This window comes from Halichoerus grypus, chromosome 11 (assembly GCF_964656455.1).
Source record: "Halichoerus grypus chromosome 11, mHalGry1.hap1.1, whole genome shotgun sequence".
Taxonomy (NCBI): domain Eukaryota; kingdom Metazoa; phylum Chordata; class Mammalia; order Carnivora; family Phocidae; genus Halichoerus; species Halichoerus grypus.
The window spans coordinates 48,862,085-48,889,396 of NC_135722.1; the positions used below are offsets into that span (position 1 = coordinate 48,862,085).

General features: G+C 43.0%; 1 protein-coding gene across 4 annotated transcripts; it reads left to right on the top strand.

Moving 5' to 3' along the window:
• The first annotated feature begins 186 nt into the window (after positions 1 to 186).
• On the top strand, positions 187 to 15,847 carry RRP8 (ribosomal RNA processing 8). 4 transcript variants are annotated; one of them, XM_078058451.1, is made up of 8 exons: positions 274 to 407; positions 1,671 to 2,037; positions 2,265 to 2,718; positions 2,808 to 2,937; positions 3,326 to 3,432; positions 3,517 to 3,613; positions 4,705 to 4,820; positions 9,103 to 15,847. In XM_078058451.1, exons 1-7 carry the CDS (start codon positions 309 to 311, stop codon positions 4,777 to 4,779), a joined length of 1,329 nt encoding a protein of 442 aa, XP_077914577.1. In that variant the 5' UTR covers positions 274 to 308; the 3' UTR covers positions 4,780 to 4,820; positions 9,103 to 15,847. The 4 variants fall into 4 exon arrangements, with proteins under 4 accessions (XP_035951837.1, XP_077914577.1, XP_077914578.1 ...); XM_078058452.1 differs by having other exon boundaries at positions 4,705 to 4,803; positions 9,103 to 9,121; XM_036095944.2 differs by lacking the exons at positions 4,705 to 4,820; positions 9,103 to 15,847 and adding an exon at positions 3,840 to 4,410 and having other exon boundaries at positions 187 to 407.
• Positions 15,848 to 27,312: the final 11,465 nt, after the last annotated feature.

Here is a 27,312-nt window from a genome sequence, read left to right on the forward strand (position 1 = left end):
GGGACTCGGACCGGAGGAGCCTTCTTCGGGGAACTCCCGTCCGGCCGCGCCCGCCGCCCGGCCCCGCCCCTGGCCCTCTCTGGCCAGCGCGGGCCCCCATTCCTCCCTCCCGCTCGCCTCCCTTGCCCTTCTAGCCAGCAGTGCCTAAACTCGATGGTTTCCGGCGCCGCGCCGACCGCTCTAGCTACCCATGCTTCACTCTTTGGTTTCCGGCTCAGTTCCGGCGGCTCTGGGCCCTCGGTTTACTAGAGACGCGCTCTGCACGTGGAGAGTTGTGTGGACCCCGCGACTTCATCCACCCCACCGGCATGTTTGAGGAGCCGGAGTGGGCCGAGGAGGCCCCAGTAGCCGCGGGTCTCCCGCCTGTAGCCTCGCGGCCTCGGCCCGCCTCAGCTTCGCAAATCAAGGTGAGCCGCCCTGCAGGGAGCTGTTTCAAGCCGAGCTTACCCTGGTGGATCTGAGCGTGTGGGCACGCAGTGTGTGTGTGTGTATGTGTGTTGGGGGGGCGCTTGCCACCAACAGAATGTGTGTGTGTGTGTTGGGGGGGCGCTTGCGGCCAACAGAATGTGGGGGGGGGCGGGGGGCTGCGGCCAATAGAAGACCCGACTAAGTGAGAGATGTTGCGTAGAAGTTAGTGAAGACGCATTTTTGGACAGGAAAAGCACGTGCAGAGGCTCTGGGGCAAGAAAGCATGTCCTGTTGTTAGGGTCACACACACAGTAATCCGTGTGGTTGGAGCACAGAGAGTGAGAGGGTATGCCATTGAAGTTGGAGAGGTAGAGGAGAAGTGTTGCATATTTTACCGATAGAAGCCAATGAAGCGGTTTTAGCAGGGGAATGATTTTTTAAGATTTGCATTTTGAAAAAGTCATTGGTTTCAGTGTGGAGCTTGGATTAGAGAGAGAAAGAGTGAGTGACAATGAAGGATTTTATCAGCACTACCATTCTAAAGGAGTGGTGCAGAGTGGGTACTGAAAACCACCAGGTTAAGTGCCTGGCCTGGGACCTCCCAGTAGGACTTCAATCCAGAAGGCCTCCCAGACAAGAGACCTTCTCCTTTAAGCCTTTGCAGATGTGAAGGCTGCTGTACTTCCTCAGGCTCTTCCTGCCTTTCAGTCAGCATCCAACATGAAATCTGCCTGCTTTATTCCCTCCTCTTCATCCCCTCAACCCACAGCTATAATCAATGCCACAGGTCTTTCCGTCGGCAGCTTGTCCCTTTCCATTTATTTTCTACACTATGGCTAGACTCATTTTAAGTACACACCTGTGATTCTGTCACTCTTATTTTCAGAAACCTCCCTAGCTTTTACAGAAAGATACAGAAAGCTGCAGGCAAAAGCCTGAGATTGAGGGTTGAACTCCTATTCTCTGACCTTGGTCCTGTTGCTTGTGGCCTTACCACAGTCCTCTGGGGAACTCCATTTTCTCATCTGCAAATTGAAGAAGTGAGGTGGGTGGTTTCTCTGCTCTCCAGCCTCCCAAAGGTTGAGATGGTGACTTAAAAGTTGTTCAGGGTCTGGCAGGCTTCATGACAAGCTAGTGAAGTTAACTGAGAATAATCCAGGTGCTTCTGCCAGCATCTGAATCAGGTCTCTATCTCTGCCTTCTTATTCTCCAGGCCCCATCTATTCACCTCACCCCTTCTTTCTTCCCTTGTTTTCCCTCAGGGCTCCAAGCACCGTCAGCTCTTGGCCACATTACGGGCCCTAGAGGCAGCATCTCTTCCCCAGCAACCCCCTAGCCTGCCTGGCAGTGACTCTGAGGAGGATGTGGTGGAAAGGAAGAAGAAACACCCGAAAAAGGCCTCATCTGCCAGTGCTTCTCTTGAAGTAGAGAAGAAGAGGAAGAAGAAATGTCAACAACAGGGCCCACCTGGCAGTGACTATGAAGAAAAGGAAGTAAAAAGGAGGAAAAAGTGCCTCAAAGGGGTTCTCAGTGCCAGTGACTCTGCTGAAGAACAGAAAAGAAAGAGGAAATGCCAGAAACAGGTCCCCTCAAACCGCGCCCAGCACCAGGACAATGATAACCAAACAGGTACTAGTGGCTGTGTATATGTGTGTGGGACAGGGAGGGGGATCAGCTGATCCTGTACATGACAGAGGTTACCTGCCACCATTAGGTTTGGGGTTAGGCAATAAGAAGTGTTTTCATCCAGGCCATAGTCTCTTTCTCAAGGACAGGGGTATGGCCAGGATGATTGCCAAACGCCTGAATTCAGGGGCTCTTGCCCCAAATATGCTTTCTCATCTCCCTCTCTTCAGGTCCCAAAGCTTGGAAGAGTAGTGCGACAAATGACCAATCCAAGCAAAGTCCTGGGTCCACTTCTGCCAACCCCCCGCAAACCTTGAGTCGCAAGCAGTGGCGGAACCGACAGAAGAACAAACGTAGACATAAGAACAAGTTTCGGCCACCTCAGCCACCAGACCAGGCTCCAGCCACAGCCCCCAAAGAGGAGACAGAGATGCCTCCTGCCCCCAGCCCAGATAACTATGAGGATCGGGCAGGGGCTCTGCGAGCCCGCATGGCACAGCGGCTGGATGGTGCCCGATTTCGCTACCTCAATGAACAGCTATACTCAGGGCCTAGCAGTGCTGCACAGCGTCTCTTCCAGGAAGATCCTGAAGCCTTTCTTCTCTATCACCGCGGCTTCCAGAGCCAAGTTAAGAAGTGGCCACTACAGCCAGTGGACCGCATCGCCAGGGATCTTCGCCAGCGGTGAATGGGGGTTGGGCACTGTGAGAATCGATGTGGGTCAGTCATGGCTCAGACTAGACCAGTGAGTGATCCCTCCCCTCCACTCCCAGGCCTGCGTCCCTGGTGGTAGCTGACTTCGGCTGCGGGGACTGCCGCCTGGCTTCAAGTATCCGGAACCCTGTGCACTGCTTTGACTTGGCCTCTCTGGACCCCAGGGTCACTGTGTGTGACATGGCCCAGGTAAACCCTTCTATCTCTCTGTGTCTCTGGCCTGTGCTCTAGACCCAGCCTCTATGTGCTAATCTCTAATGCTCCCTCCCTCTGCACCCCCATCCTGGTGTCTGGTGCTAGCAGTCAGTGCTGGATTTCTTTCTTTTTTGTTTTGTTTTGGTTTTTTTAGGATTTTATTTATTTGAGAGAGCACAAGCAGGGGGAGCGGCAGAGGGAAAGGGAGAAGCAGGCTCCCCGTTGAGCAGGGAGCCTAATGTGGGGCTTGATCCCCGGACCCTGGGATCATGACCCGAGCCAAAGGCAGACGCTTAACCAACTAAGCCACCCAGGTGCCCCTCAGTGCTGGATTTCTGCTTCCCATGTTGTGTGCTTTATACAGTACTCCTACTCTCTACAGGTACCTCTGGAGGATGAGTCTGTGGATGTGGCTGTGTTCTGCCTTTCGCTGATGGGAACCAACATCAGGGACTTCCTAGAGGAGGCAAATCGAGTGCTGAAGCAAGGGTAGGAGTTCCTGGGACACAGATGTGTGTATATGTGCACAGACGTATGTCTGTGTATATACACAGAACTTCTCACTCTTCTCAGGGGTCTCTTGAAAGTGGCTGAAGTCAGTAGCCGGTTTGAAGATGTTCGGACCTTTCTGGGGGCTGTGACCAAACTGGGCTTCAAGGTCATCTCCAAGGTGAGGGCCTCAAAAAGTCTCCCTATTTTTGTCTCGTGTGGTCTTTCTTAGGGTAATGGTGTTTAGGAAGGAGGCCATAGGCACAGACACAGACATTTGCTCTTTGAAGGCATGACGCATGGGAGAGCCCTGGGGAGCTTTCTGAGCAAGGGCGGGACATGGACCAGAGGTGTTTTGAGGAGCTGGGTTGAGGATTTGGAGCTCACTAGGTTTTTTCCACCCCTAGGATCTTACCAACAGCCACTTCTTCTTGTTTGACTTTGAAAAGACTGGGCCTCCTCGGGTAGGGCCCAAGGCTCAACTCACAGGCCTGAAGCTTCAGCCATGTCTCTACAAGCGCAGGTGACCCCTGGGCCTGCCTTGAAAGGGGATGCAAGTCTTGAACTCCAGGCTCAGAACTCTGAAGACTGTATCCAGCCAGTCTCTGACCCAGGAACTGATAATGTCACTTTCGCCGTCTTAAGACCAAAGTGTGATGAAACCCCCTGGCTCAGCCCTGCTCTCATGAAGGCTTCTTGTTTGTGAGAAGCATAAAGTCACTCAGGCTAGCTAAAGAATAAGGAGTTTATTGTGAAAATACAAGGGTATCTGGGAATTATGGGTCCTCCAGATGTGGGAACTAGCTGGTTTGGAATTCAAGGCATCTCTCGGTTTGGCTCCTCTTTCCATCTATCAGGAGTCACGTGGACTTTCTGCCCTGGCATCTCTACTCTCTTCTCATCTCCGTCTGCTGAGAAAATCTACAGCCAGGGCTGGGTGTATAAGAGGTGCTCAATAAACTGTAGCTATGGCTGTGATGTGTTGTAAGCCTTACTATTTTCTACAGTCCTTTCCTAGGTAGGGTTGGAGGTTGAAGAGTGAAAAATGGATTTGTTGACTGAGGAATACTTTGGGAGAGCTCAAGATAGGCCTTTCAACGGGCTTCATTTCAGGGTATTTAGAGATTGTTGATAAGACTCTGAGCTGTTCTTGGAGGAGCGTGGTAAGGTTGCTGGGTCTCTTCATAAATAACAACTGGTTGATGCCATGGTAGGCTGGGGGATTGGGCTGTCCATTGGCACAAATGTCTGTTTGTTGTTTCCACCTTGCAGTGGGCCCAGATCAGCATGTCCTGGGAAAGCTACGGGCAAGGAAGGCTGGTGTTGGAAAAAGATGAACTGGGATGATAGACCCTTGGTCTCTCTTGGAAGGTATCTGCCATGTCCAGGTATAAAGATGCAGCATCTTACCTATTTGGAAGGGCAAAAACTGAGAGTGCCCACTGGGACACAACTTCCAGGGCTCTGAGCCAGTCAGATGCCTCTAGTGAGGGAATGGAGATTTTGAGGTAGGCTGTAGGCCAGAGGGCATGTTTGGAGGCTAGGCAGTGTACCGCAGTGTCTTCGCATGTGTTCTGTCTGCTGAATACTCGTCTGACTGATGAAGTCTTACTCATCCTAGCTTAGTTGTTCCCTACTCCACCCCTCCTAAAGCAGAATTAATTCTTCATCTGCATTCTCCAAACTGCATTGTGATTACTTTGTGCATTAGGCTGCGGTCTTTTCAAGTCATATTTATCTTTGTATTCCCAGAGCTTGTCACTTAGGTGGTGGAATAACAGGGTCTAGTTGGGTGGGACTGATGAGAACAGGGTATTGGGAGGAACCCAGGCTCAGGGTACAAGATGTGGGCACTGAGGACTAGAGACGATGGAAGAAGTAAGCAGATAGGAGAACTTGAGCAGGTAGAACAGGTGGGATTGATGAGGGTTGTGAGAGAGAGGAATCTTCAGTGAGTCTGGTTTCTCACTTGAGCAACAGGTTGGGCTGGTGCTGCCGTTTAGAACGTTGGGTTGTAGGTACCTGTTCCATGTTCATTTGGAAGAGGGATGTAAACGTGCCAGGAGAGACCTGTGCTAGGATTTGGGAATCAGTAGTCTAGAGGTGGTCATTCAAGTCATGGGAATAGATAAGATATCCAGAGTAAGGTAGTGAGAAGAGAAAATGGCTCTGAATAAAACTCTGAGGAGCATTTGATGGATGGGCAAAGGCAAATGGACCAGTCAAGGTGACAAGGTGAGAAGGTTGGGCCAAAAATGGAGGAGTAAAACTGGGAGAATGGATGCTTTCAATATGGAAGGAAGGGATGGGGAAGTTGTCAGCTGTCAAACGCTGTTGCAAGGTCTGTTAAAATTTACAGTGAAGTCAGACTGCAGTGAGTGAAGGTTGCTGAATACTCTTGAGGGTCTGTTTGAATTTATGGTGGTATTATTCATGACTTTACGGTTACACCAGCCAGCCCAGTGGTGTGGTTTTCTCTGCCTACTCAGGAATCTAAATGTAGCTGTGGGGAAAATGAGCACTAAGGAATCATCCAGAGTTGGAGTCTTGCCATGCAGTGGAAATGAAAGGAGGCATTTCACACCATTCAGAAGTAACTGATCACTGCTGGATCATGCACTATTGTAGAAGAGGTAGGAGAGTGAAGACAGAGGGGTAGGTTATTGCACTGGGAATCATTAAACAAGTGACCTGGGCAGGTGAGAGGTGGTGGTCAGAAATTGGAGTGCTTTAATTATTAGTGTTGGAAGCACAGCAGCTCCAGGCGATGGCTGCGTCTAGAGTGAAGCCACAGGGGTTAGTGCCTGAGAGGCGTGCGAGAGAGGTTGCCCATACGTTGGGTAATGAACTGAGGGCTCAGGTATTATGGGGAGGTCTTGTCTGAATGGACTCTGATGTTCTCCAGGATGATGGCTTGGAACAGGTGCTAACCTCTCAAGGGAGGGGGCAGATCCAGGAGATCTGCAGACAAAGTGATGGGGAAGCTAGATGACATGAATTTCAGAAGTGCAGGGGGTTTGGACTGCCTACTAGAGAGATCTCCATTGTGGTAGCGATGTGAGGCTGGTGAGGAGCTGGCTGCTAGGCAGCCAAGATAAAATACCCTCACAGTCCTCTCCAGCTTCTCAGGATTCACTGGGGATTTCTGGGGAAATGATTATTACAGCAGCTGCACGGGACAGGAGCCTCCAGGGATAAGGGGAGGCAGGCCACAAAGTCCAAGGAAAGTGTTGGAGTAGCAGGCATCTCGCTGTGGGACACACATTACCTTTGATAGCTCTTTATCTCTGTTCTTTTGCGAATGTTTATGTTCCGTAGGTCTTGGTTATTTTCCCTGTTTTTTTTTAATTCTCAGCAGGACAGCTGTGGTCTGCCTTTCTCATTTTTTTGTCCTCCTCACTTATAATTTGGACTCTTCCTATGCCTATTCTGGCTCCATCCACCCAAGTAAATATCTCTCTGGGTTTGATTCAGGCCTTGGACTCCCCGTAACTCAGCCCAGCCCCACTAGTGTCTCCATCAGTTGCTCTGATTCTGAAAGCAGGACTCCCCTGAGCCTGCTCTGGGGCCTCCTGGCTCTATCATCAGCTTCAGGACAGACTCTTGGGCAAGCCCAGACTCTTGGACTTCAGTGTTTAATGCTGAGAGCCGAGGCTGGAGAGGGAACAGTATATTTCCTTAGGAAATAACCGCATGCCAGCTGCTCAAACAGCAACCTAGTTTAAAGAACAATTGGAGAAAAGATTGAAGGAAGGGCAAGAGTAGTAAGCGGTAAGTGGGAGGGGGTTGCTCTACCGTGCAAGGCAGTGCATTATAGTCACCCAGTGATTACTGAGCCTTCCCCCAGTTTCTAATTCAGGAGATCAGGCTAGGGTTTGAAAAGTTCTATTCTGGTTGCTTTGGTTTCTCACAGTGAAGCAGGAAGCAGGGTTGAGAGAGTAGCAGGGAAGGGGTTGGAGTTTTGAGGCGAGGAGAGCGTAAACGTCCTTACGAGAGTTAAGAGGGAATGAACGAATGAGGGAAATGGAGTATGATTGCTGGTGGTATTAATAGCATGCTTGAGGTTCAAGGTCAGAAAGAGGATGCATGGGGAGAGACAGTGTAGGATCTCTGTAGAGAGCTTGCTGTTGTGAGACAACACAGCTGGACTGTGAGGGCCCACCCCCCTCACCTCAGATCTAACTGCGGACTCCACTGGGACCATTCAGGAAGCTTGAGGTATTTATATTCCTACGGCCGAGGAGTGATGAGCCTGGAGTCTGACTCCCTCCCTGGGCATGTAGAGGGCAAGCAGAGGCTCACTAACTGTTCAGTGGTGAAGCCGGGGGAGTGCCGCTGCTTTTGTATTGGCCTGCATTCCCACACTTTGCCGTGGCAGTTGAGGCATGTGTGTATCCTGTGCATCTTGCAGGAGAGAAGGAAGCGTGGGGTGGTCTTGGGTCCTTTCCAGTAGGACCATTTGAGGAAGCAAGGAGACCTCAGCACAGAGCAGCTAAGAGTGTGCCATGTGGACTGAGGAGGGAGTTGCAGGAGACCACCCACCACAGCTGCATCTACCAGGGTCAAGGGGGCAGCTGGGATGTCCCCTTTAAATATCTGTCAGGCCCACAGGGCACAGAACCACCCAGTCCAACAAGAACCTTCTTTCCTTTCTTACCCCCTTATTTCTGTGCAGCTGGGCCCAGAGCAGTCAGCAGCTGTTAGGTAGATTGGAGGTAAGAAGAGCAGAGAGCATACAGATTATTCTTCCCCTCTCCAGCTCAGGCTCCTGGAGACTAGACGTAAGTGGGGCAGGGCTGGGAGGGGAAAGTAGCTAAAGCTACAGTAGGTGCAGATTATTTATTGTTACATAGGGTTAGACCTTCTAATTGCTTGAGATGGTAAGACTGTTAACTAAGAATGAGCTGAAAAGTCGTAGGCTTGCTGCAGCTTCTCTCCACAGCAGGGAACAGTGCCCGCAAATGAGAAAAGTTTGGAGGGGTGGTAGGAATAAGGTTGGGTTTGGATGGCAGCCTGTGCCTTGTGCTTGTTCAGCGTGCTTTGAGAGGTTTCTTGCTGCTGCAGTTTTTGGTGTGCTCCAGCTTTTGTTCCTGTAACACAGTCCTGCGGGAACACCGTTCCAAAGGAAACAACATGATCTTGGCAGAGACACAGCTCAGCTCCAAACACTCAAGCATTTACATAATTGCACAAAGCCCTTCACAGCTTTTCACAGACACAGACCTGCAGTTAGAGCTCTCTATCCACAGGTCGTCCTCCTTCCCAGGTGACTTCTCAGACTGGCCCCCTGGTTCTAGGACATTTGACCACTGTAGCAACTGCCTTCCTGGTCTCAGTGCTTCCATTCCTGCCCCCAAAGCCATTCATTTCCCACACAGCCAAGTGATTTTTAAAATGTAAATCAGATATGTCATTTCTCTTTTTAAAATCCTTCAATGGGTTCTCAGTGTTCTGAGAACAAAAGACGTAGACCCGTTCCCAGGCCCTATGTGATCTGCCCAGGCCTCGCTCTCCAACTGCATCTTAACCCACTGCTTCCTCCTGAGGCTCCCTCCACACAGGCTTTCTTTTCTTTCCTCAAGCATTCCAAGCTGCTCCTGCTGGCTCTTTACACATGCTGCCCCATCTTTCTACAGTACTTTTCGTGATGAGCTCATTTTCATCTTCCAGATCTTCACGCCAGTATCTGCATTTCTTCTATAGAAGAAACTGGCTAGATGCTCACCAAAATGTCCTGTTCATGGACACACAGTTAAACTCCGTTTCCCAGCTCCTTGCATCAAGGTGGGGCTCTGTGAATAGTCCTCACCAATGGAAAGTAAGTAGAAGTGATGTTTTACTACCAGACCAAGGCAGCTACAGAGTGGATGAGTCTTCTCCACATTCCCACACCCCCTCCTGCCTTCCTCAGTAATCTTGAAGCACATGTTTTGAAGACCGTGGAGTCAGAACATAGAGTCTGAGTCACTGCTTGGAGGAAAGCTGTTTGACCAAGAACATCCACATTGGACTTTAAACAAAAAGAAACCTCTATTACATTAAGTTACTGAGTTTTGGGAAGGTTACAGAAGTTAGCATTATATACCCTGGCTAATATATGTTTTCTGGGCATCCTGTCCACCTTACTCTAGATCACAAAACCCTTTTTGTTTCCTTCAGGGTGCTTCAAACATACTGTTCTACCAGGTGCCAATCAACACTCCTACCTGTCCCATAACTTTGAATCTTAATTGAGAGAAAAAATGCTCACATGAGGAAGTTGAGATACTCATTTTATCAGTTGCATTTTTTTTTTAAGATTTTATTCATTTATTTGACAGAGAACACAAGCAGGGGGAGCGGCAGGCAGAGGGAGAGGGAGAAGCAAGGAGATCCCAGGAACCTGGGATCATGACCTGAGCCGAAGGCAGATGCTTAACCGACTGAGCCACCCAGGCGCCCCTGTCAGTTGCATTTTGATTGTGACCAGAAGAAAATATCCCACTGAAGAATGTCCTAAACAGATTTTTATTCTAATATTATTAGAAACCCAAAGGTAGGTGGCTGGTGACATTGGTTTAGGAACTCAAGGATGTTATTAGATCTTTGTTACTCTTGGTCTCTTGATTCTGATGGTCACAAGGTGATGTGTTCTTGATTGGGCAGGGACACACTACTTACTCTTTTACTTCTTGGGAGTCTTGCTGATTGCCACAGCCCTTACCTTTTTGACCTTACTTCAAGGGTCTTTCTACATTGTTAATACTCTGGTATAAATATGTTTCATTATTCCCTACAACATAACTGAGGCCAATCTAAAATACTAGCATTTTAAATATATTTGTCTCCCTCATCTCTTCCCACACCTCAGTGACCTGTGAGCAACTTATCCAATTCAAAGCTGTTCTTCCTCCAGCTCAGTGGGGTGGGGAAACATGGTCTGTTGCTTTCACTCATTCTTTACCTCCTCTGTTACTTAGGATTGGGATGGGGAGGGCACATTGGAGGAGAAAAAGCTAAACTCCCATCAGTGTGCTCTACTAAGACAGGCATTTAAATGTTGCCTCCGTGTGAGCTATTGGGGTTCTCTGGAGGCCCCATGGGGACTTGTGCACTGACTGGCTTTGCTTCCCTCCTTATGATACACAGCCCACACTCCCCTTCAGCTCCTGCCCCTGTCTGTGAATCCACAGCCTCCTAATACTAACATCCCTCCCCCTGGGCAGCCCTCCTGGGAGCGGTCCCAGCAAACACCTCAAGACTGGTTTTCTTTCAAGAAGCCCACTGGAAACTCATGCATATTTGTCCCACCAGACACTGAAAGTGCAGGCCACCCAGCAGCTGACTCCTCTCTCCCTGCTTGCCCCTGCCAGCCCGACTGACTTCTCCATATGAGAAATAAAGCACCAATCTCTACAGTCATAGGACTCCAAACCTTCATAAGAGATTCAGGTTCTATTCTCCCAAAAAGCCTTTGCCCCAGACTCCACCTCAGTGGTCATATGGAGATGGCTCTGTTAAGTTCCTGGGTGTGGCAGACCTCTAGCTAGAGAATGTAATCTGAATGAATATAAAGCCTGTCCCTTGTGGAAACACAAAATGACTATAGATGGTTCTTTGGAGCCCTCCTCACTTGATTTAGGATGGAGGGAACAGCACTGCTCCTTTTCCTTTCAGGGAGGAAAAGTTCTCTATTCCTAAAAATTCCCATCAATGCATCTTTCATTTCCCACTTCTTATACAGTAGAAAGTTGGGGGGCTCTGGATCAGCTCTCTTATCTTAGGAGTAAATCCTATGTGGCTATACCCAGCACCTTCATTAGAATGTGTCAGTACCTGTTACCTGTTGTGTTCAATTTTGGTGTATTACCCAAAGATCTTAGACAACTGAAAACCTCATTTAATGTCCTCGTTCTTACGTACATGTTCTTAGGAAGTGTAAACTGTTTGTGTGCGTACGCTTTATTTATATAGAGTGTTACTGACGATGTATTCTTACTGTCCCACCCCCCTCCCTCACTCAGCTGTGTTTTTAATATCCACTCACCTATCAATCAGGGCCCTGTCAGGAAAATGCAAACCACACTAAGTATTTCAAGTGACGGCATTTAATACGGAGAATTGATTCCAAGTGTCGGAAGGCTGAAAGAGTAGGAAGAAGTTGCTGATGTATTTCGGAAATTAATAACTGGAGATATCCAAGAACATCCCAAGTCCTGGGAAAACAAACAGGAAGAAGTGGTATAATCACCGGAAACTAGGAGCTCAGAGAAGGGGCCCCTTTTGGCTGATACTCAGAGCTTTGTGGGGGAAGCTCCTTCCATGTACCTAGTGCTTGGACATCTGAGGAAGGGCATGATGGCCTGTCTGCTGCTAAAATCTCTTGACAAGTGTGGCAAAGCTGCTGCTAAATGCAGAAGCGGCTAGTAGCTGGAAACAGCTGCCTGCCCCTGAAGTAGGGTGACAGCATCTGGAAAACAGGAATGAAGGGCCTTCCTCCTGACTTTCACTTTCAGTTTCCCTTTAGGATGTCCCATTGACAGGACCTAATGGAACCAGCTGGCAGTAGATTCTGGGAAATAAGAGTTTGCAGAATCTCAGCTGCTGCAACACAACCAGAGTGTGTTAAGGGGGTGGGCAGAGATAATGTAGTGGGTTAGGAGCCCAAAGAAAATAGGTAAATAAGGGATATAATCCATGTCGTTTCTCATGACTTTGTCACTTCTGTCAGCCACATAGTAATATGCCTCCATTCACCTTGTTGCTTCAAATTCTTTGCTACCTGGAGAAATTAAAATCCTTGGAGCTAGCGTTCTTATAATATGTTCCATCAATTAGATGCACTCACGGGATTTGGGAGGCCAGGGTCATCCTCCTGCTGCTTGGCTGTTGCTGCTGGAAAGCAGGTTTATCTAGATGTTGGGCTCTCTGTAGCCGCCTTCCCACTGACGCCAGGGATGAAGTAAGGATGCTTACTGTAATGGCTGAAGTTCCACGTGGGACGGAGGTTCAACAGGTAAAATCCCGTCTACTCTGTGACACGTACAGAGTTTGGCTATAACAAAGTGTGGTTAAGAAGAGAAAGTCCTGGGAGGACATCAGTAAGTAATAAGAACTTGTGAGAAGTCCAAGGAGTGAGGCTTAGAAAACAGACTGGACCAGGAGAGGATGGACAGCTGTAAAGACTAGGGTCACAATTCAGAGTCAGTCCAGTTAGGATGGCACGTCTGGCACCGTCGCTGCTGGACTTCTTGTCTCTTTCATTGCTGCATCGATTGATGCTAAGAATTGAGTTAAGCCTCTTTATGGTCCTGTTTTAGGATTGGCTCATGAAAGCCCCCTCTTCTGTTCTTTGTTTCCTTTATTCCTGATTCTCGCTCTTCTCTTCCTCACCCCCGCAAAGGTGTTTGTTGCATGTCCCTAGATACGTATGTATCTTTGGGCAGATACATGGTTTTGGTATATATGTGTTGTGGCAGAGACCTGCCAGGTGTTCCTCACACCCATGTTCTTCTTCCTGGGAAATCAGCCGGACTCTGTTTCCCAGCTCCCCTCATGCTTAAGTGTGGCCACAGGATTGAATCTAGCCAGTTGGATGATAGCAGAACTAATGTGTGCTACTTGCAGATTTGGGTCCTTATATTTTCCTATGCATAGTCCTCTGTTATCCACTATGGCCACCTTCATGCATTTGCACATGTGACCTTGAAAGCTACATGCTGAAGATGCTGGAACCAAAAGATGGAGGGAGCCTAGATCCCTGAAACATCACTTAGAGAAGAGCCACCCACCAATTAGTGATGTAGGAAATGGTGGGGTTCAGAGCTGATGGCCAAGAAAGAATTCTTGAGATGTCTTTGGTGCAAAAAGATGGTTTTATGAAAGCACGGGGATAGGACCTGTGGGCAGAAAACTGCACTGGGGTCATGAGGAGTGGCCGATTATATACTTTCAAGTTGGGAGGGGGTGAGGGATAGCACAGGCTTTGAGGTATTTAGGGATAGCACAGGTTTCTAGTACCTTGAGGAGGCTAGCTCTTGTTGGGAAAAGGTCATTTATTACTGTTTAGGTTAAGACAGTTTCCCAGCTCTCATCACTTAGGAAATTCCAACGGTTTTAGAAGCTCTGTGTTAGAAATGGGAGGAAGACCAAATATGTATTTTTTATTATAAATCACAGTATCACAAGGCTTAACTAGTAAGACTATACAGAAAAGCAGGGAAATTAATGTCATGAGAGTCAGGATGATGGTAACTTTGTTTTGTATGGCTGAGAGAAGCCCCAGATATCAGTGGGCCAGATGCTGGGAGGATGCTTGTCAACATGTATCTTGGGGGAGTTTAGAGATAAAGGAAATTTCCAAAGTAGTTTTTAAATGTTAAAGTTGACTGACAGGATCCTGGGGGGTCGGGCTAAGATTGCCTTTTGCCGTTAGCAAAGTATTAACATCGAGGCAGCTGAGTTCCTAGAGGAATGTCACTCTCCCTATTTCAAGGATTTGTCAATGGACTGTAAGTAGTAAGGAAATTTAATTTTTCTTTTGCCTTTGTTCTCCACATCATTAGGAACACCTGTTTTGGACTTCACGTGAGTGAGAAATCATTTTCTTTATGGTTGAACCATTACACCCTTGAAGGTTTGTTGTTACAGCAACTATTGATTTTTTCAAATCCCTTTTAGTTAAACACATCAGAAAAGTAAAGAAAACACATGTCCATATAGAAAAGTAAATGAAACAAAAATGTTTGGCCCATTGTTTGTCACAGGACAGCACCATTGTAACCAACATCCAAATTGAGAAAGCCTCAGCACCTGAAAGCCTTTTATGCTACCTCCCAAACATCAACCACTTTCTTCTCTCAGCCATACAAAGTTACCATCATCCTGATTCTCATGACATTAATTTCCCTGCTTTTCTGTATAGTCTTACTAGTTAAGCCTTGTGATACTGTGATTTATAATAAAAAATACAGGGGCGCCTGGGTGGCTCAGTCGTTAAGCGTCTGCCTTAGGCTCAGGTCATGATCCCAGGGGCCTGGGATCGAGCCCCGCATCGGGTTCCCTGCTCGGCGGGAAGCCTGCTTCTCCCTCTCTCACTCCCCCTGCTTGTGTTCCCTCTCTATGTCTCTGTCAAATAAATAAAAAATCTTTAAAAAAAAAAACATATTTGGTCTTCCTCCCATATCTAACACAGAGCTTCTAAAACCATTGGAATTTCCTAAGTGATGAGAGCTGGGAAACTGTCTTTTGTGTTAATGAGACAACTTTTGTAATGCCCCAAGTCACCTGGGATGGAAGGTTTGCCTTCCCACATGCTTTGTCCTAAGCATCTTTTCCACCTGGATGTTAAGCTGCATTCTTTATTGTATTCTTTTATAATAAACCAGTAAATGTAAGTAAACTGTGAGCCATTCTAGGAAATTAATTGAACCCCAGGAGTGGGACGGTCATTGGAATCTCCAATCTGTAGGCAGTTAGAAGCACCAGTTGAAACCTGGATTTTCAACTAGTGTCTGATATGAGGGGAGGGCAGTCTTGTAGGACTGAGCCCTAAATCTGTGCAATCTGATGCTGTCTCTAGGCAGATAGTGTCAGAATTAAGGTGAGTTGTAGGACAACCTGCTGGTGTCTCAGAGATTACTTGTTGGTATGGGGGACCCCCCCCCCTCATGGTGGAATTCGGTGCTCAGACCCCTTTTTAAGTACTTATACCTAAATAGTATATATTTCCATGTGTTTGGCTTCTTTTACTCAACATTAAGTTTATGGGATTCATCCATGTTGTTGAGTACAAATGAATTTCTTTCACTGTTATTACTGTAGAATTATCCTGTTCTGTGAGTAAATTACGTAAACCACAGTTGATCGATTCAACTATTCATGTACACTTGAGTGGTATATCAGTTAGAATGGGCTGGGCCATGCTGCAGGAAATAAAAATCCAAAATGTTAATGGCTTAACACCACAGAAGAGGCAGGGACTACTCATAGTCACTCAGGGTCCCTAGCCAATGCAGTACATGCTTCCAAGAGGAAAGAAAAGGGAACAAGGCACATCACTCCCTGGCACCAGAAGTTTCAGCCCAGAAGTAACACATGTCCTTTTTGCCTCTATGTAATTGGCCAAAACAAGTCTCCTTGCCATGTATAACTCCATAGTTGGTAAGAAAGTGCACAGTATGGAAGTTCCTCAAAAAGTTGAAAATAGAGCTACCATACGATCCAGCAATTGCACTACTGGGTATTTACCCCAAAGATACAAATGTAGGGATCTGAAGGGGTATGTGCACCCCAATGTTTATAGCAGCAATGTCCACAATAGCCAAACTATGGAAAGAGCCAAGATGTCCATCGACAGATGAATGGATAAAGAAGATGTGTGTGTGTAGAGAGAGAGAGAGAGAGAGACACACACACACACACACACACACACACACACACACACACACACACAAAATGGAATATTATGCAGCCATCAAAAGGAATGAAATCTTGCCATTTGCAACCATGGGGATGGAACTGGAGGGTATTACGCTGAGCAAAATAAGTCAATCAGAGAAAGACATGTATCAGATGATCTCACTGATACGAGGAATTCTTAATCTCAGGAAACAAACTGAAGGTTGCTGGAGTGGTGGCGGGTGGGAGGGATGGGGTGGCTGGGTGATAGACATTGGGGAGGGTATGTGCTATGGTGAGTGCTGTGAATTGTGTAAGACTGTTGAATTACAGACCTGTACCTCTGAAACAAATAATACATTATATGTTAAAAAAAAAAAAAGAAGAAGATAGCAGGAGGGGAAGAATGAAGGGGGGAAAATCGGAGGGGGAGACGAACCATGAGAGACTATGGACTCTGAGAAACAAACTGAGGGTTCTAGAGGGGAGGGGGGGTGGAGGGAAGGGTTAGCCTGGTGATGGGTATTAAGGAGGGCATATACTGCACGGAGCACTGGGTGTTGTACGCAAACAATGAATCATGGAACACTACATCAAAAACTAATGATATATGGTGATTAACATAACATAATAAAAATATATACATATATAGTTCAAGGTAAAAAGAAAGAAAGAAAGTACACTCCCACCGTGTACCCAGGGGGAAGACAAACAAGATTTGTGAACCACCTAATAACCAGTTTCTGATTCCTGCAAATAATGTTATGAATAATCTTGCAAATGCCTCTTGTGCGTGTGTACACATTTAGGTTGGGAATATAACTAGGAGTAGAACTGTTTGGTTGTAAAGTACGAATATCCTTAAACTTTAGCAGATAATGCCAGACTGCTCCAAATTTTTCAATTTATACTCTCTTCATCAAGAATATGAGAGTTTAATCCATATGAGAATTCACTTTATTTCATATCTCTGCTATCTTGTGGCATTTCCCCCCAGTTGTATGTGTAATGTTAATGTCATTTGGTTTTACTTTGCATTTCCCTGATTACTAATGGGATTGATCTTTTCATGATTCTACTGGCTATTTGAAAATACTCTTCTATAAAGTGCCTGTTCAAGTCCCTTGCCCATTACTATTGGATTATCTTTTTCTTACTGTTTTTGGAGTTCTTTGGCTATATACTGAATATAACCCCTTTAAGTTATATGTATTACAAGTATTCTCTCCCATTCTGCAGTTTGCCTTACCACTTTTCATGGGTGTTTATTGATGAATAGAAGTCTTAATTTTAATACAATCTAGTTTATCGATCATTCCCTTATGATTAATGCTGTGTGTACCTATTTAAGTAGTCATTCCTACACCCTAATGGTGAAGATATTCTACTAAATTATCTTTTGGAAGTATTTGTATTTTGCCAGCAACCCATGTGCAACTGATTTTTATGTGTGGTTAGAAGAGGAACCTGAGTTTAATTTTATTTCCATCTAGATATCTAATTAATCCAAAACTGTTCACTGAAAAAACCTTCCCATTGCTATGCATTGCCTCCTTTCCATATTTTTCTCTGTATGTGTGAGCCTGTTTTCTGATCCTAATCCATTCCTAGATCTATATGTCTATCTTGGCACCAGTACCTGGCTGTTTTCATTGCAATAGCTTTCTAATAAGTCCTCATAGGTGGTACAGCATGTCCCACACAATTTTTCTTTTCCGAAAGGACTGTTGTTGGCCCTTTGCATTTTCATGATTGTCGAGCTCCCCAGACACCCTGATGGGATTTTCTTACACTGGATCAGTTTGGGGTGAATTACAATAGTGAGTCTTCAAGTCTGTGGCCTATATGCTCCATTTCTTTAATTGCTGTCAATAATATTTTATAGATTTATGTACAGAGTTCTGCATATCTTTTGTTAGATTTATTCCTTGGCATTTACTGGTTGTTTTTTTTAATGACTTACAAATGGGATCTTTTAAAATTTCATTTTCTGCTTGCTTATACGTAGAAATACATTACTATTTTTTATGTGTTGACCATGGAGCAGCACCTTTACTAAATATAAATAACCTCATTTACTAATTAATTCAATAATATATCTGTATTTTTTACTTTTCTACAAACATACTCATTATTTCTGAAGTTATCAATTTTATTTCATTCTTTCCAATTTTGTACCATTTATTTCTTTTTCTTGCTTTACTCCACTGGCCAGGAGATCTGTTACTGTGTTCAAGAGAAGTGATGTTGGCGGAAGTGCTTGTCTCATTCTCAAACTTGAAAGAAAAGCTTTCAGTATTTCATCATTGGGTATGATATTTGCAGTGAGGTTCTGATTAATGGTTGTCAGATTAATGATGTGCCTTTCTGTTTGCTATTATTTTTATCATGAATTGGATTTCAAATTTTGTCAAATGCTGCTTTTGAATTGAGATACCGTATATATTTTTAAAAAGTTCTGTCAGTGTAAGGGCGTTTGGGTGGCCCAGTCAGTTGAACATCTGACTCTTGGTTTTGGCTCAGGTCGTGATCTCAGGGTCATGAGATTAAGCCCTGCACTTTGAAACTCTCCCTCACCCCCCGCCCCCCATCACACACACATTCTCTCTCTCTCAAAAAAAGAAATCTTTAAAAAAAAATTCTGTCAATGTAGCAAGTAATAGATTCATTTCCATATGTGAAATCAACCTTGAATTTTTAGAATATAATCACCTTAGTTGATTATTATCCTTTTTAATATATTGCTGAAATCAATTTGGTAATATTTTGCATAGGACTTTTACAGCTATGCTCATGAGTGAACATATTTTCCTATAAATCTTTTTTTCTCAATACAGTGCTTTTAATTAAGTGCTATACATTGTTGCTATATGTACCTTTAACTCACTTTTCCTCTTCAAATGCTCCAATGGCTTCCCATCTCACTCAAATAACATAGTCCAGAGTTCTTACTGTGGCCTAAAAGGCCCTGCATTTGCGATGCCTGGGTGGCTCAGTCATCAAGCGTTTGCCTTCGGCTCAGGTCATGATCCCAGGGTCATGGGATCGAGCCCCACATCAGGCTCCTTGCTCAGCGGGAAGCCTGCTTCTCCCTCTCCCACTCCCCCTGCTTGTGTTCCCTCTCTCGCTGTGTCTCTGTCAGATAAATAAAATATTTAAAAAAAATAAAATTAAAAAAAAAAAGGCCCTGTATTTTCTGGATTCCAATTATCTAATACTCACTCCCTCTACTCATGTCTTTTCAGCTACACAGTCCACCATGCTATTTATTGAAAATGCTAGGCATGCCCCTGCCATGGGGTCATTGTACTTAATATTCCTTCTATGTGGATTGTTATTTCCACGATATCTACATGGCTCACTATGCACTTTATTCAGGTCTCTGTTCAAATGTCAGTTTTTGTAGTCCCCGTCTCTACTGGCCTTACCATGCTTAGTTTTTCTTCAAGGAGCTTATCATCACCTTTTAAGTTATACATTCATTTGTTTATATGATTACTGTGTATTTCTCCACATTAGAATGTAAATTCCAAGGCAGCAGGGACTTGATCTATTTTATTCAGTACTGTGCTCCTAGGATCTAGGACTTACTTGCCTCCAATGTCTGTGTAGTGTTCCAGAGTGTCTGTTTAGAACTTTTAACATATCCATACCCCTAGTAAAGGACATTTAGATTATGCAAATCTTGTGACCACAAAAAATTGGGTAGAGAATTTTCTTATAAATGTTCTCTTAAAAACGTATGTGAGTCTTGCTTCCAGATTTCAAGTTAATTTGTCAGGCCTTTATTCCCTTATAAAATATAACAAAATTGGGCCACCTGGGTGGCTCAGTCGTTAGGCATCTGCCTTCGGCTCAGGTCATGATCCCTGGGATCGAGCCCCGCATCGGGCTCCCTGCTCAGCGGGAAGCCTGCTTCTCCCTCTCCCACTCCCACTCCCCGTGCCTGTGTTCCTTCTTTCACTTTGTCTCTCTCTGTCAAATAAATAAAATCTTTAAAAAAATAATAAAAATAAAATATAACAAAATTAACAACTATAAAATCTAAACAAAATGTAAGCCAAAAAGCAACTATTTGAAGACACTGAAAAGTGAACAAAAGCAGGCAAAAACTAGAGAAGAATTTACCCTTAAAAGACTTCAACTGCAGTGGGTAAAATGTGATTTTGTGGTCTTTGCCTAAAGGTTCTTCCCAACCCCACCCCATCTACCAGTTCCAAAGGCAGAAAACCACAGCCTTACTGGCTCAAAATAGCAGAGAACAGAGTTCAGGGCTAGTAAAGCAGCTGGAAACTTAAGAGCAGAAATCCTGGAAGTGAGAGAGTGGCATGAGGGGTAAGACCAAAATATGAACATAAACTCTGCCCAAGTCTTTGCGTGACTGCTAAAGTACACATGCACGGAGGAGACTCAGGGGACCTACCAAATAAAGCGGGCAGAGTCCAGTGAAGAGTCTTCCTTTGAATGACAGAAGTGCACTGGCCAAGATGTGCAAATTTGCTACTTTTTTGACTGAGTGCATTCCTCAGTTCATGTCCAGCTTGGGTAGCAACTGAGGTGTCAGAGGTCAGGGTTTGGTAATGGAGAACAGCTGGAAATTTAAATGGAAAACTCCAGAAGCAAAAGGACTGTAGTGGAAGTGAGCCCCAAAATCTGAGCCAAAGTCTGCTCACATCTTGGGCCAGTGACTAAACTATATAAATGGGAGATGCCCTGAGACCAGGCTTAAAAAAAAAAAAAAAAAAGCAAGCTGCTGCTAGAAGATGGAAGAAATAAGCAGAACTATCTACTGTTACATAACACAGGAAATAAAAGATTTGCAATTTAAGCCTACCCTCACCCCAGATCGCCTGCTATAACTACACCACCAATAAATCTTCAGAATATAAGAGAAGGAAAACTTACTACATATTATCCGCAACAACCAGCTTTCAAACAAAATTACCAGACATGCAAATAAACAGGAAATTATAACCCTGTTAGAAAAACATGAAATTATAAACAGTAATTTATACTCAGGGTAAAGGACACTCAATAGAAATTGACTCTGGGGGGCTCAGATATTGGATTTAGCTGTCAAATACTTCAAAGTAGCTGTTATTAGTGTGCTCAAGCAATGAAAGGAAAATATGTATAAGAAACTAAAGGAAAGTATGGCTTGAGTGAATATACAGATAGGGAACCTTGCCAGAGACAGGAACTACAAAAAGGAACCAAATGGAAATTCTAGAACTGAAAAGTATAAACTAAAAAGGGGTAAGAGAAGAACAATATCAATCACTCAATTTGAATAACAGAGAAGATAGACTGAAAGAAATGGACAGGGCCTCAGGAACCTGTGGGATTATAACAAAAGATCTAACATTGTGTCATGAAAATCCCAGAAGGAGCTGAAAAAGCACTTGATGAAAAATACCTGAAAATTCCCCAAATTTTGACAAGAGACAAGCAGAGTGAACCCCAAACGATAAACATGAAAAAAAAGTCAATATCAAACATATAATGAAGCTTCTGAAAATTAAATTAAAAAAAAATATATTGAAAGTGGCTTAAAAAAAATGACACCTTGCCTAAAAGAAAACAATTTGAATGACAGTAGATTTCTCATGAACCATGGAAACTATAGGGAGTTAGTATGATATTTTTCAGGTTTTGAAAGAAAAGAACTATTAACTCTGAATATTATACCCAGTGAAAATACTCTTCAGGAATGAAAGGGAAATTTGGACATTCTCAGATGTAGGAGAATTTGTCACCAGCAGACCTACCCTAAAAGAATAACCATTCTTTTGGTTATTCTTTATTTGGTTATTCTTTATTGGAATAAAGTTATTTGAACAGAAGGGGTGAAAACAACTTACGCAAAAATTAATTAAAGCAGGAGTAGCTATATTAATACCAGATAAAGTAGAGAAGGAGAATTTGACAAAGACAGGGAGGGACATTATATAATGATAAATGTATCAATGCATCCAGAAGACATAACAATGTAAATGTGTATATACCAAATAATATTGTGCAAAATATATGAAGTAAAACTGATAGAACAGAAAGGAGAAATAAAACCAAACCACAATTGCAGTTGGGGACTTCAACACCCCTCTCAAAAATTGGTAAAACAACTAAGACAGAAAATCAACAAGTATACAGAAGGACTCAACAACACTTCTTCCACCAGTATGATCTAATTGACATTTATAGAATACTTCACTCAAGAAAATACACATTATTTTCAAGTACTCAAAGAACATATACCAAGAAAGGCTCTATCTTGGGCCATAAAATAAATTTTGAAAAATTTAGAAGAACTGAAATCATATAGAGTGTGTTCTCTGGCCACAACAAAATCAAACTAGAAATCAGTAACAGGAAAATCTTCAAAAGTTCAGAAGCTAAACAATATACTTACAAATAATCCATGGGTCAAAGAGACAGGGAAATTAAAAGTTACATTGCATGTAATGAAAATGAAAATACAACATATCGAAATTTGTGTGGCTAAAGCAATGCTGAGAGGGAAGTTTATAGCACTAAAAGCATACATTAGAAAAGAGAGTCTCAAATGAATAATCAAAACTCCCACCTTGATAATCTAGGGGTGAAAAAGAGCAAAATAAATCCAAAGCAAACAGAAGAAAGGAAATAATAAAGGTAAGAGCAGAAATCCATGAAATTGACAATAGAAAAACAGTGGAACAAACCAGTGAAACAAAGGGCCATTTCTTTGAAAAGATGGATAAAATTACAAACCTCTAACAAGACTAACAGAAAAGACACAAATTATCAACATCAGGAGTAAAATATTACTACAGATCTTGCAGACATACTATATAAAGTAATACTACAAATAACTGGATAGACACATATTTGACAGCGTAGTTAGGATGGAACAATTCCTCCAAAAAAAAAAACACAAGTATTACAACTTATGCAATATGAAATAAATAACTAACCCTATAAACTACTAAGGAAATTAAACTTACAATTTTAAAACTCCCAAGAAAGAAATTTCTAGACCCCGATTATCTGTCTCACTGAGGAATTCTACCGACTGTTTAAAGAATAACACTAATTCTACACAACCTTTTTCAGAAAATAGGAACACTTCCCAATTCAGTTTATGAAGCTAATATTACTCTGATATCAAAACCAGGAAGAGATGGTATAAACAAAACTACAGACCAATATCCCTGATGAATATAGGCACAAAAATCTTCAACAAAATATTAGCAAATAGAATCCAGCAATATATAAAAAAGAATTATATGCCATGGCCAGATGAAATTTATTCCAGGAATACAAAGACTGGTTCAATAGTAGAAAACCAATGTAATTCACCATATTTAAAGGCTAAAGAAAAAAGTCATAGGATTACATCAATTGATAAGAAAAGACATTTGACAAAATTCAGCACCCATTCATGATAAAAACTCAGAAAACTAGGAATAGAGAGGAATTTCCTCAACTTCAGAAAAAATCTCTTAAAAATCTATAGCTAACATTACACTTAATGGTGAAAAAATTGTATGCTTTCTTCCTAAAATTGAAAAGAATGCAAGGATTTCCATTCTTATTCAGAATAGTGCTAGAAGTTCTAGCTAATGTGGTATGGAAGAAAAGGAAATAAAAGGCATACAGATCAGAAAAGAAGACTCAAACTGTTGCTATTTACAGTTGACATGTTTGTCTATATAGAAAATCCCAAAGGATCTACAAAAATTTCCTAGAATAAGTGAGTCCAGCAGGGTTACAAGGTACAGAATAAACATACAAAAAAACCCATGGTTTTGTACACTAAAAATGAACATGCAGACACTGAAATTAAAAATACCATTTATACTTGCTCACAAAGAAATATTTAGTTGGAAACCTAAAATACATTTGTAGGACTTGTATGGTAAAAACTATACAATGCTGATGAAAGTAATCAAAGATCTAAGTAAAGGTAGAAACATACCATGTTCACAGATTGCAAAACATAACATGGTAAAGATGTCATTTGTGTACATATGTAAACCACAGAGGGCTTAACACAATTCCTATCAAAATCCCAGCATGATTTTATGTAGATATAGGCAAGATCATTCTAAAATTTGTATGGAAAGGCAAGGGAACTAGAATAGGAAGAGAGTTTTGAAAAAATAATAAAGTAGAAGGAATCAATCTACCCAGTTTCAAGACTTACTATACAGCTACAATAATCAAGACTATAGTGGTATTGGTGGAGGGAGGGATAGATACATAAATCAGTAGAACAGAATAGAAAACCCAGAATAGACCCACACAACTATGCCCAACTGATTTTTGACAAAGGTGCAAAAGTAACTGGGTGGGAGAAAGCCTTTTCAACAAATGGAGCTGGAGACCTTGGACATCCTTAGGCAAAAAAAAAATGAACCTTGACCTAGTCTCACACCTTAGACAAAAATTAACTCAAAATAGATCATGGACTTAAATGTAAAGTACAAAACAATAAAAGAACTTTAGAAAAGAAACACAGGAGAAAAATCTTTATTATCTATAGTGAGGCAAAGAGTTTTAAACATGACATCAAAAGCATGATCCATAAAAGAAAACTGATAAACTGGACTTCATCAAACCTAAAAACCTTTGCTCTATGAAAGATCCGGTTAAGAGAATGCTTTAGACTGGGAGTAAATATTTGCCAACTACATATCTGACAAAGGATTAGTAGCTAGAATATACAAAGAATTCTCAAAATTCACGAGTAAAAACCCTAGCCTTAAATCTACTAAAGAAATTGAATTTTTAATTTAAGACTTCCCCCACAAAAACAAAACTAAAAACTCTAGGCCCAGATGGTTTTACTGGCAAATTCTATGAATCATTTAAGGAAGAAATAAATGTCAATCCAACACAGATTCTTTTAGAAAGTAGAGTAGGAGAGAACACGTCCCAACTCACTTTGTGTGTGACCCACTAAGACGTAAACCTGGGAACAGAATTGCTAGAACATAATAAATATATTTTTTTACGTTTTTATTTTAATCACCCAGCATTCATCATGTCAAGTGCACTCCTTTATCCTCATCGCCTATTTAATCCATCCCTCCACCCACCTCCCCTCTGGTAACCATCAGTTTGTTCTCTATAGTTAAGAGTCTGTTTCTTGGTTTATCTTTCTCTCTTTTTTTCCCTTTGCTTGTTTGTTTCTTAAATTTCACATATGAGTGAAATCATATGGTATTTGTCTTTCTCTGACTTCTTTTGCTTAACATTATACCCTCTAGATCGATCCATGTTATTGCAAATGGCAAGATTTCATTCTTTTTTATGGCTGAATATTCCATTGCGCATATCCCACCCTTTCTTTTTTTTAATTTAATTTTATTATGTTATGTTAATCACCATAAATTATATCATTAGTTTTTGATGTAGTGTTCCATGATCCATTGTTTGCATATAACACCCAGTGCTCCATTCAATGTGTGCCCTCTTTAATACCCATCACCAGGCTAACCTATCCCCCCACTCCCCTCCCCTCTAGAACCCTCAGTTTGTTTCTCAGAGTCCATAGTCTCTCATGGTTCATCTCCCCCTCTGATTTCCCCCTCCTTATTTTTCCCTTCCTACTACCTTCTTCTTCTTCTTCTTTTTTTTTTTTTTTTAACATATAATGTATTATTTGTTTCAGAGGTACAGGTCTGTGATTCATCAGTTCTTACACAATCCACCTTTTCTTTATCCATTCATGTATCAATGGACACTTGGACTGCTTCCATAATTTGGCTGTTGTAGATAATGCTGTTATAAACATCAGGATGCATGTATCCCATTGAATTAATGTTTTTGTATTCTTTGAGTGAATATCTCATAATGCAATTGCTGGGTCATAGGGTAGTTCTATTTTTAACTTTTTGAGGAACCTCCATGCTGTTTTCCACAGTGGCTGCACCACTTTGCATTCCCACGAACAGTGCAAGAGGGTTCCTTTTTCTCCACATCCTCGCCAAGTCTTGTTGTTACTTGTGTTGCTGATTTTAGCCATTCTGACGGGTATGAGGTATACCTCATTGTAGTTTTGATTTGCATTTCCCTGATAAGTCATGATGAGCATCTTTTCATGTGTCTGTTGGCCATCTGTAGGTCTTCTTTGGAGAAATGTCTGTTCATGTCTTTTGCCCATTTTTTAATTGGATTTTTTTGGGGGGGGGTTGAGTTTTATAAATTCTTTATATATTTTGGATGCTAACCCTTTATCACATGTCATTTGCATATATCTTCTCCCATTCCGAAGGTTGTCTTTTAGTTTTGTTGATTGTTTCCTTCACTCTACAGAAGCTTTTTATTTTGATGTAGTCCCAATAGTTTATTTTTGCCTTTGTTTCCCTTAGAACATAGTATATTTAATTAACTTCACCAAGTGCTGCCAGATTGCTCCCCAGAATAACTATACCAGGATAACCACCTACCAACAGTGCATGAGAATGCTTGTTTTCCACTATATCCTCAACATTTGGTAGGGAAGAGACAATAGAAAGCCATAAGGAGAATGGATTCTGGGGACAAATGTCTGGATTCCAAAACTGGCTGTACCATTTTCTGACTTTGTGACCTTGGATAATTTATTGAAAATGTAAAATGGAATGGTAACAGTATCTTTTAGATACCGGAGCTTCTTAGGCATTAGTGGGTGAAACTGGCACTTTTTTTTTTTTTTCCCCTATTTCAGACATTTCCCCCTATTTATCCTATTTCTGAGTGAGGATTTCAAATTAGACTGAAAAGCTACAAAAATAAATGAGTTTCAGGTGAGTTACAGAGCGGAAGTCAATGAGATTTTTGGTCTTGGGATTATTAGTGCATGCAGTATACAGAGCAGGATCACAAATTTCCTTACAAATTTGGATATGCAAATACAATTTAGCTCCTTTCTCAATTACTGGTCTGATTTTCCTCACAAGTCTCACTCCCTCCTCCACTCCACTGGATAGTAGTAGAGTCTAGAAATAAATTCAGTTCAGTCTCTTCAGGTTTCATGTATTCTTTTTAAAATAAATGCTCAGAAAAGTCTGAGCATTCTACCTTTGCTCCTCTCCAAAGTGGCATCTGGGTATAGACAGGAGGACTTATGTGGCATTTTGATATCAGAAGGAAGGGCTTGCCTGGCTTAATACTGGTTCTTGGGTGTGCAAAAGCTGGAATCTTCTGGGCATGGCTGGCCTCGTCCCATACCTAGGCATTCTACCAACATTTGCTTCTAAAGCTGATAAATTGGTGGTCTTGTCTCTCTCCACTGTCAGGCCCTTGTACCCTTCCCTGTCAATTTGGCCTCCTCTCAACAACCCTTTTTGGTACTGCAGACCCCAGTGATTCTCTGCCTCATATCCATCAGGCCAAAAGGGTCTCTGCTCAGTATCCATACCATAAAGGGGTCAAGGGACACTTCTTCCTGGCCATGCCAGTCTGCCCTCTTAATGCTCTTGGGGCCACAGTAGGTCCATGCTGCAGAGCAGTTTCCTTTTAAAATCTTAGTAGGGA

What these genes read in the sequence shown, in the direction of transcription:
- RRP8 (XM_036095944.2), top strand. Translation starts at nt 309, where the DNA reads ATGTTTGAGGAGCCGGAGTGGGCCGAGGAGGCCCCAGTAGCCGCGGGT. An exon ending in GGACAATGATAACCAAACAG is followed by an intron (nt 2,038 to 2,264) that starts GTACTAGTGGCT and finishes CCCTCTCTTCAG; the next exon opens with GTCCCAAAGCTTGGAAGAGT. An exon ending in CTGTGTGTGACATGGCCCAG is followed by an intron (nt 2,938 to 3,325) that starts GTAAACCCTTCT and finishes TACTCTCTACAG; the next exon opens with GTACCTCTGGAGGATGAGTC.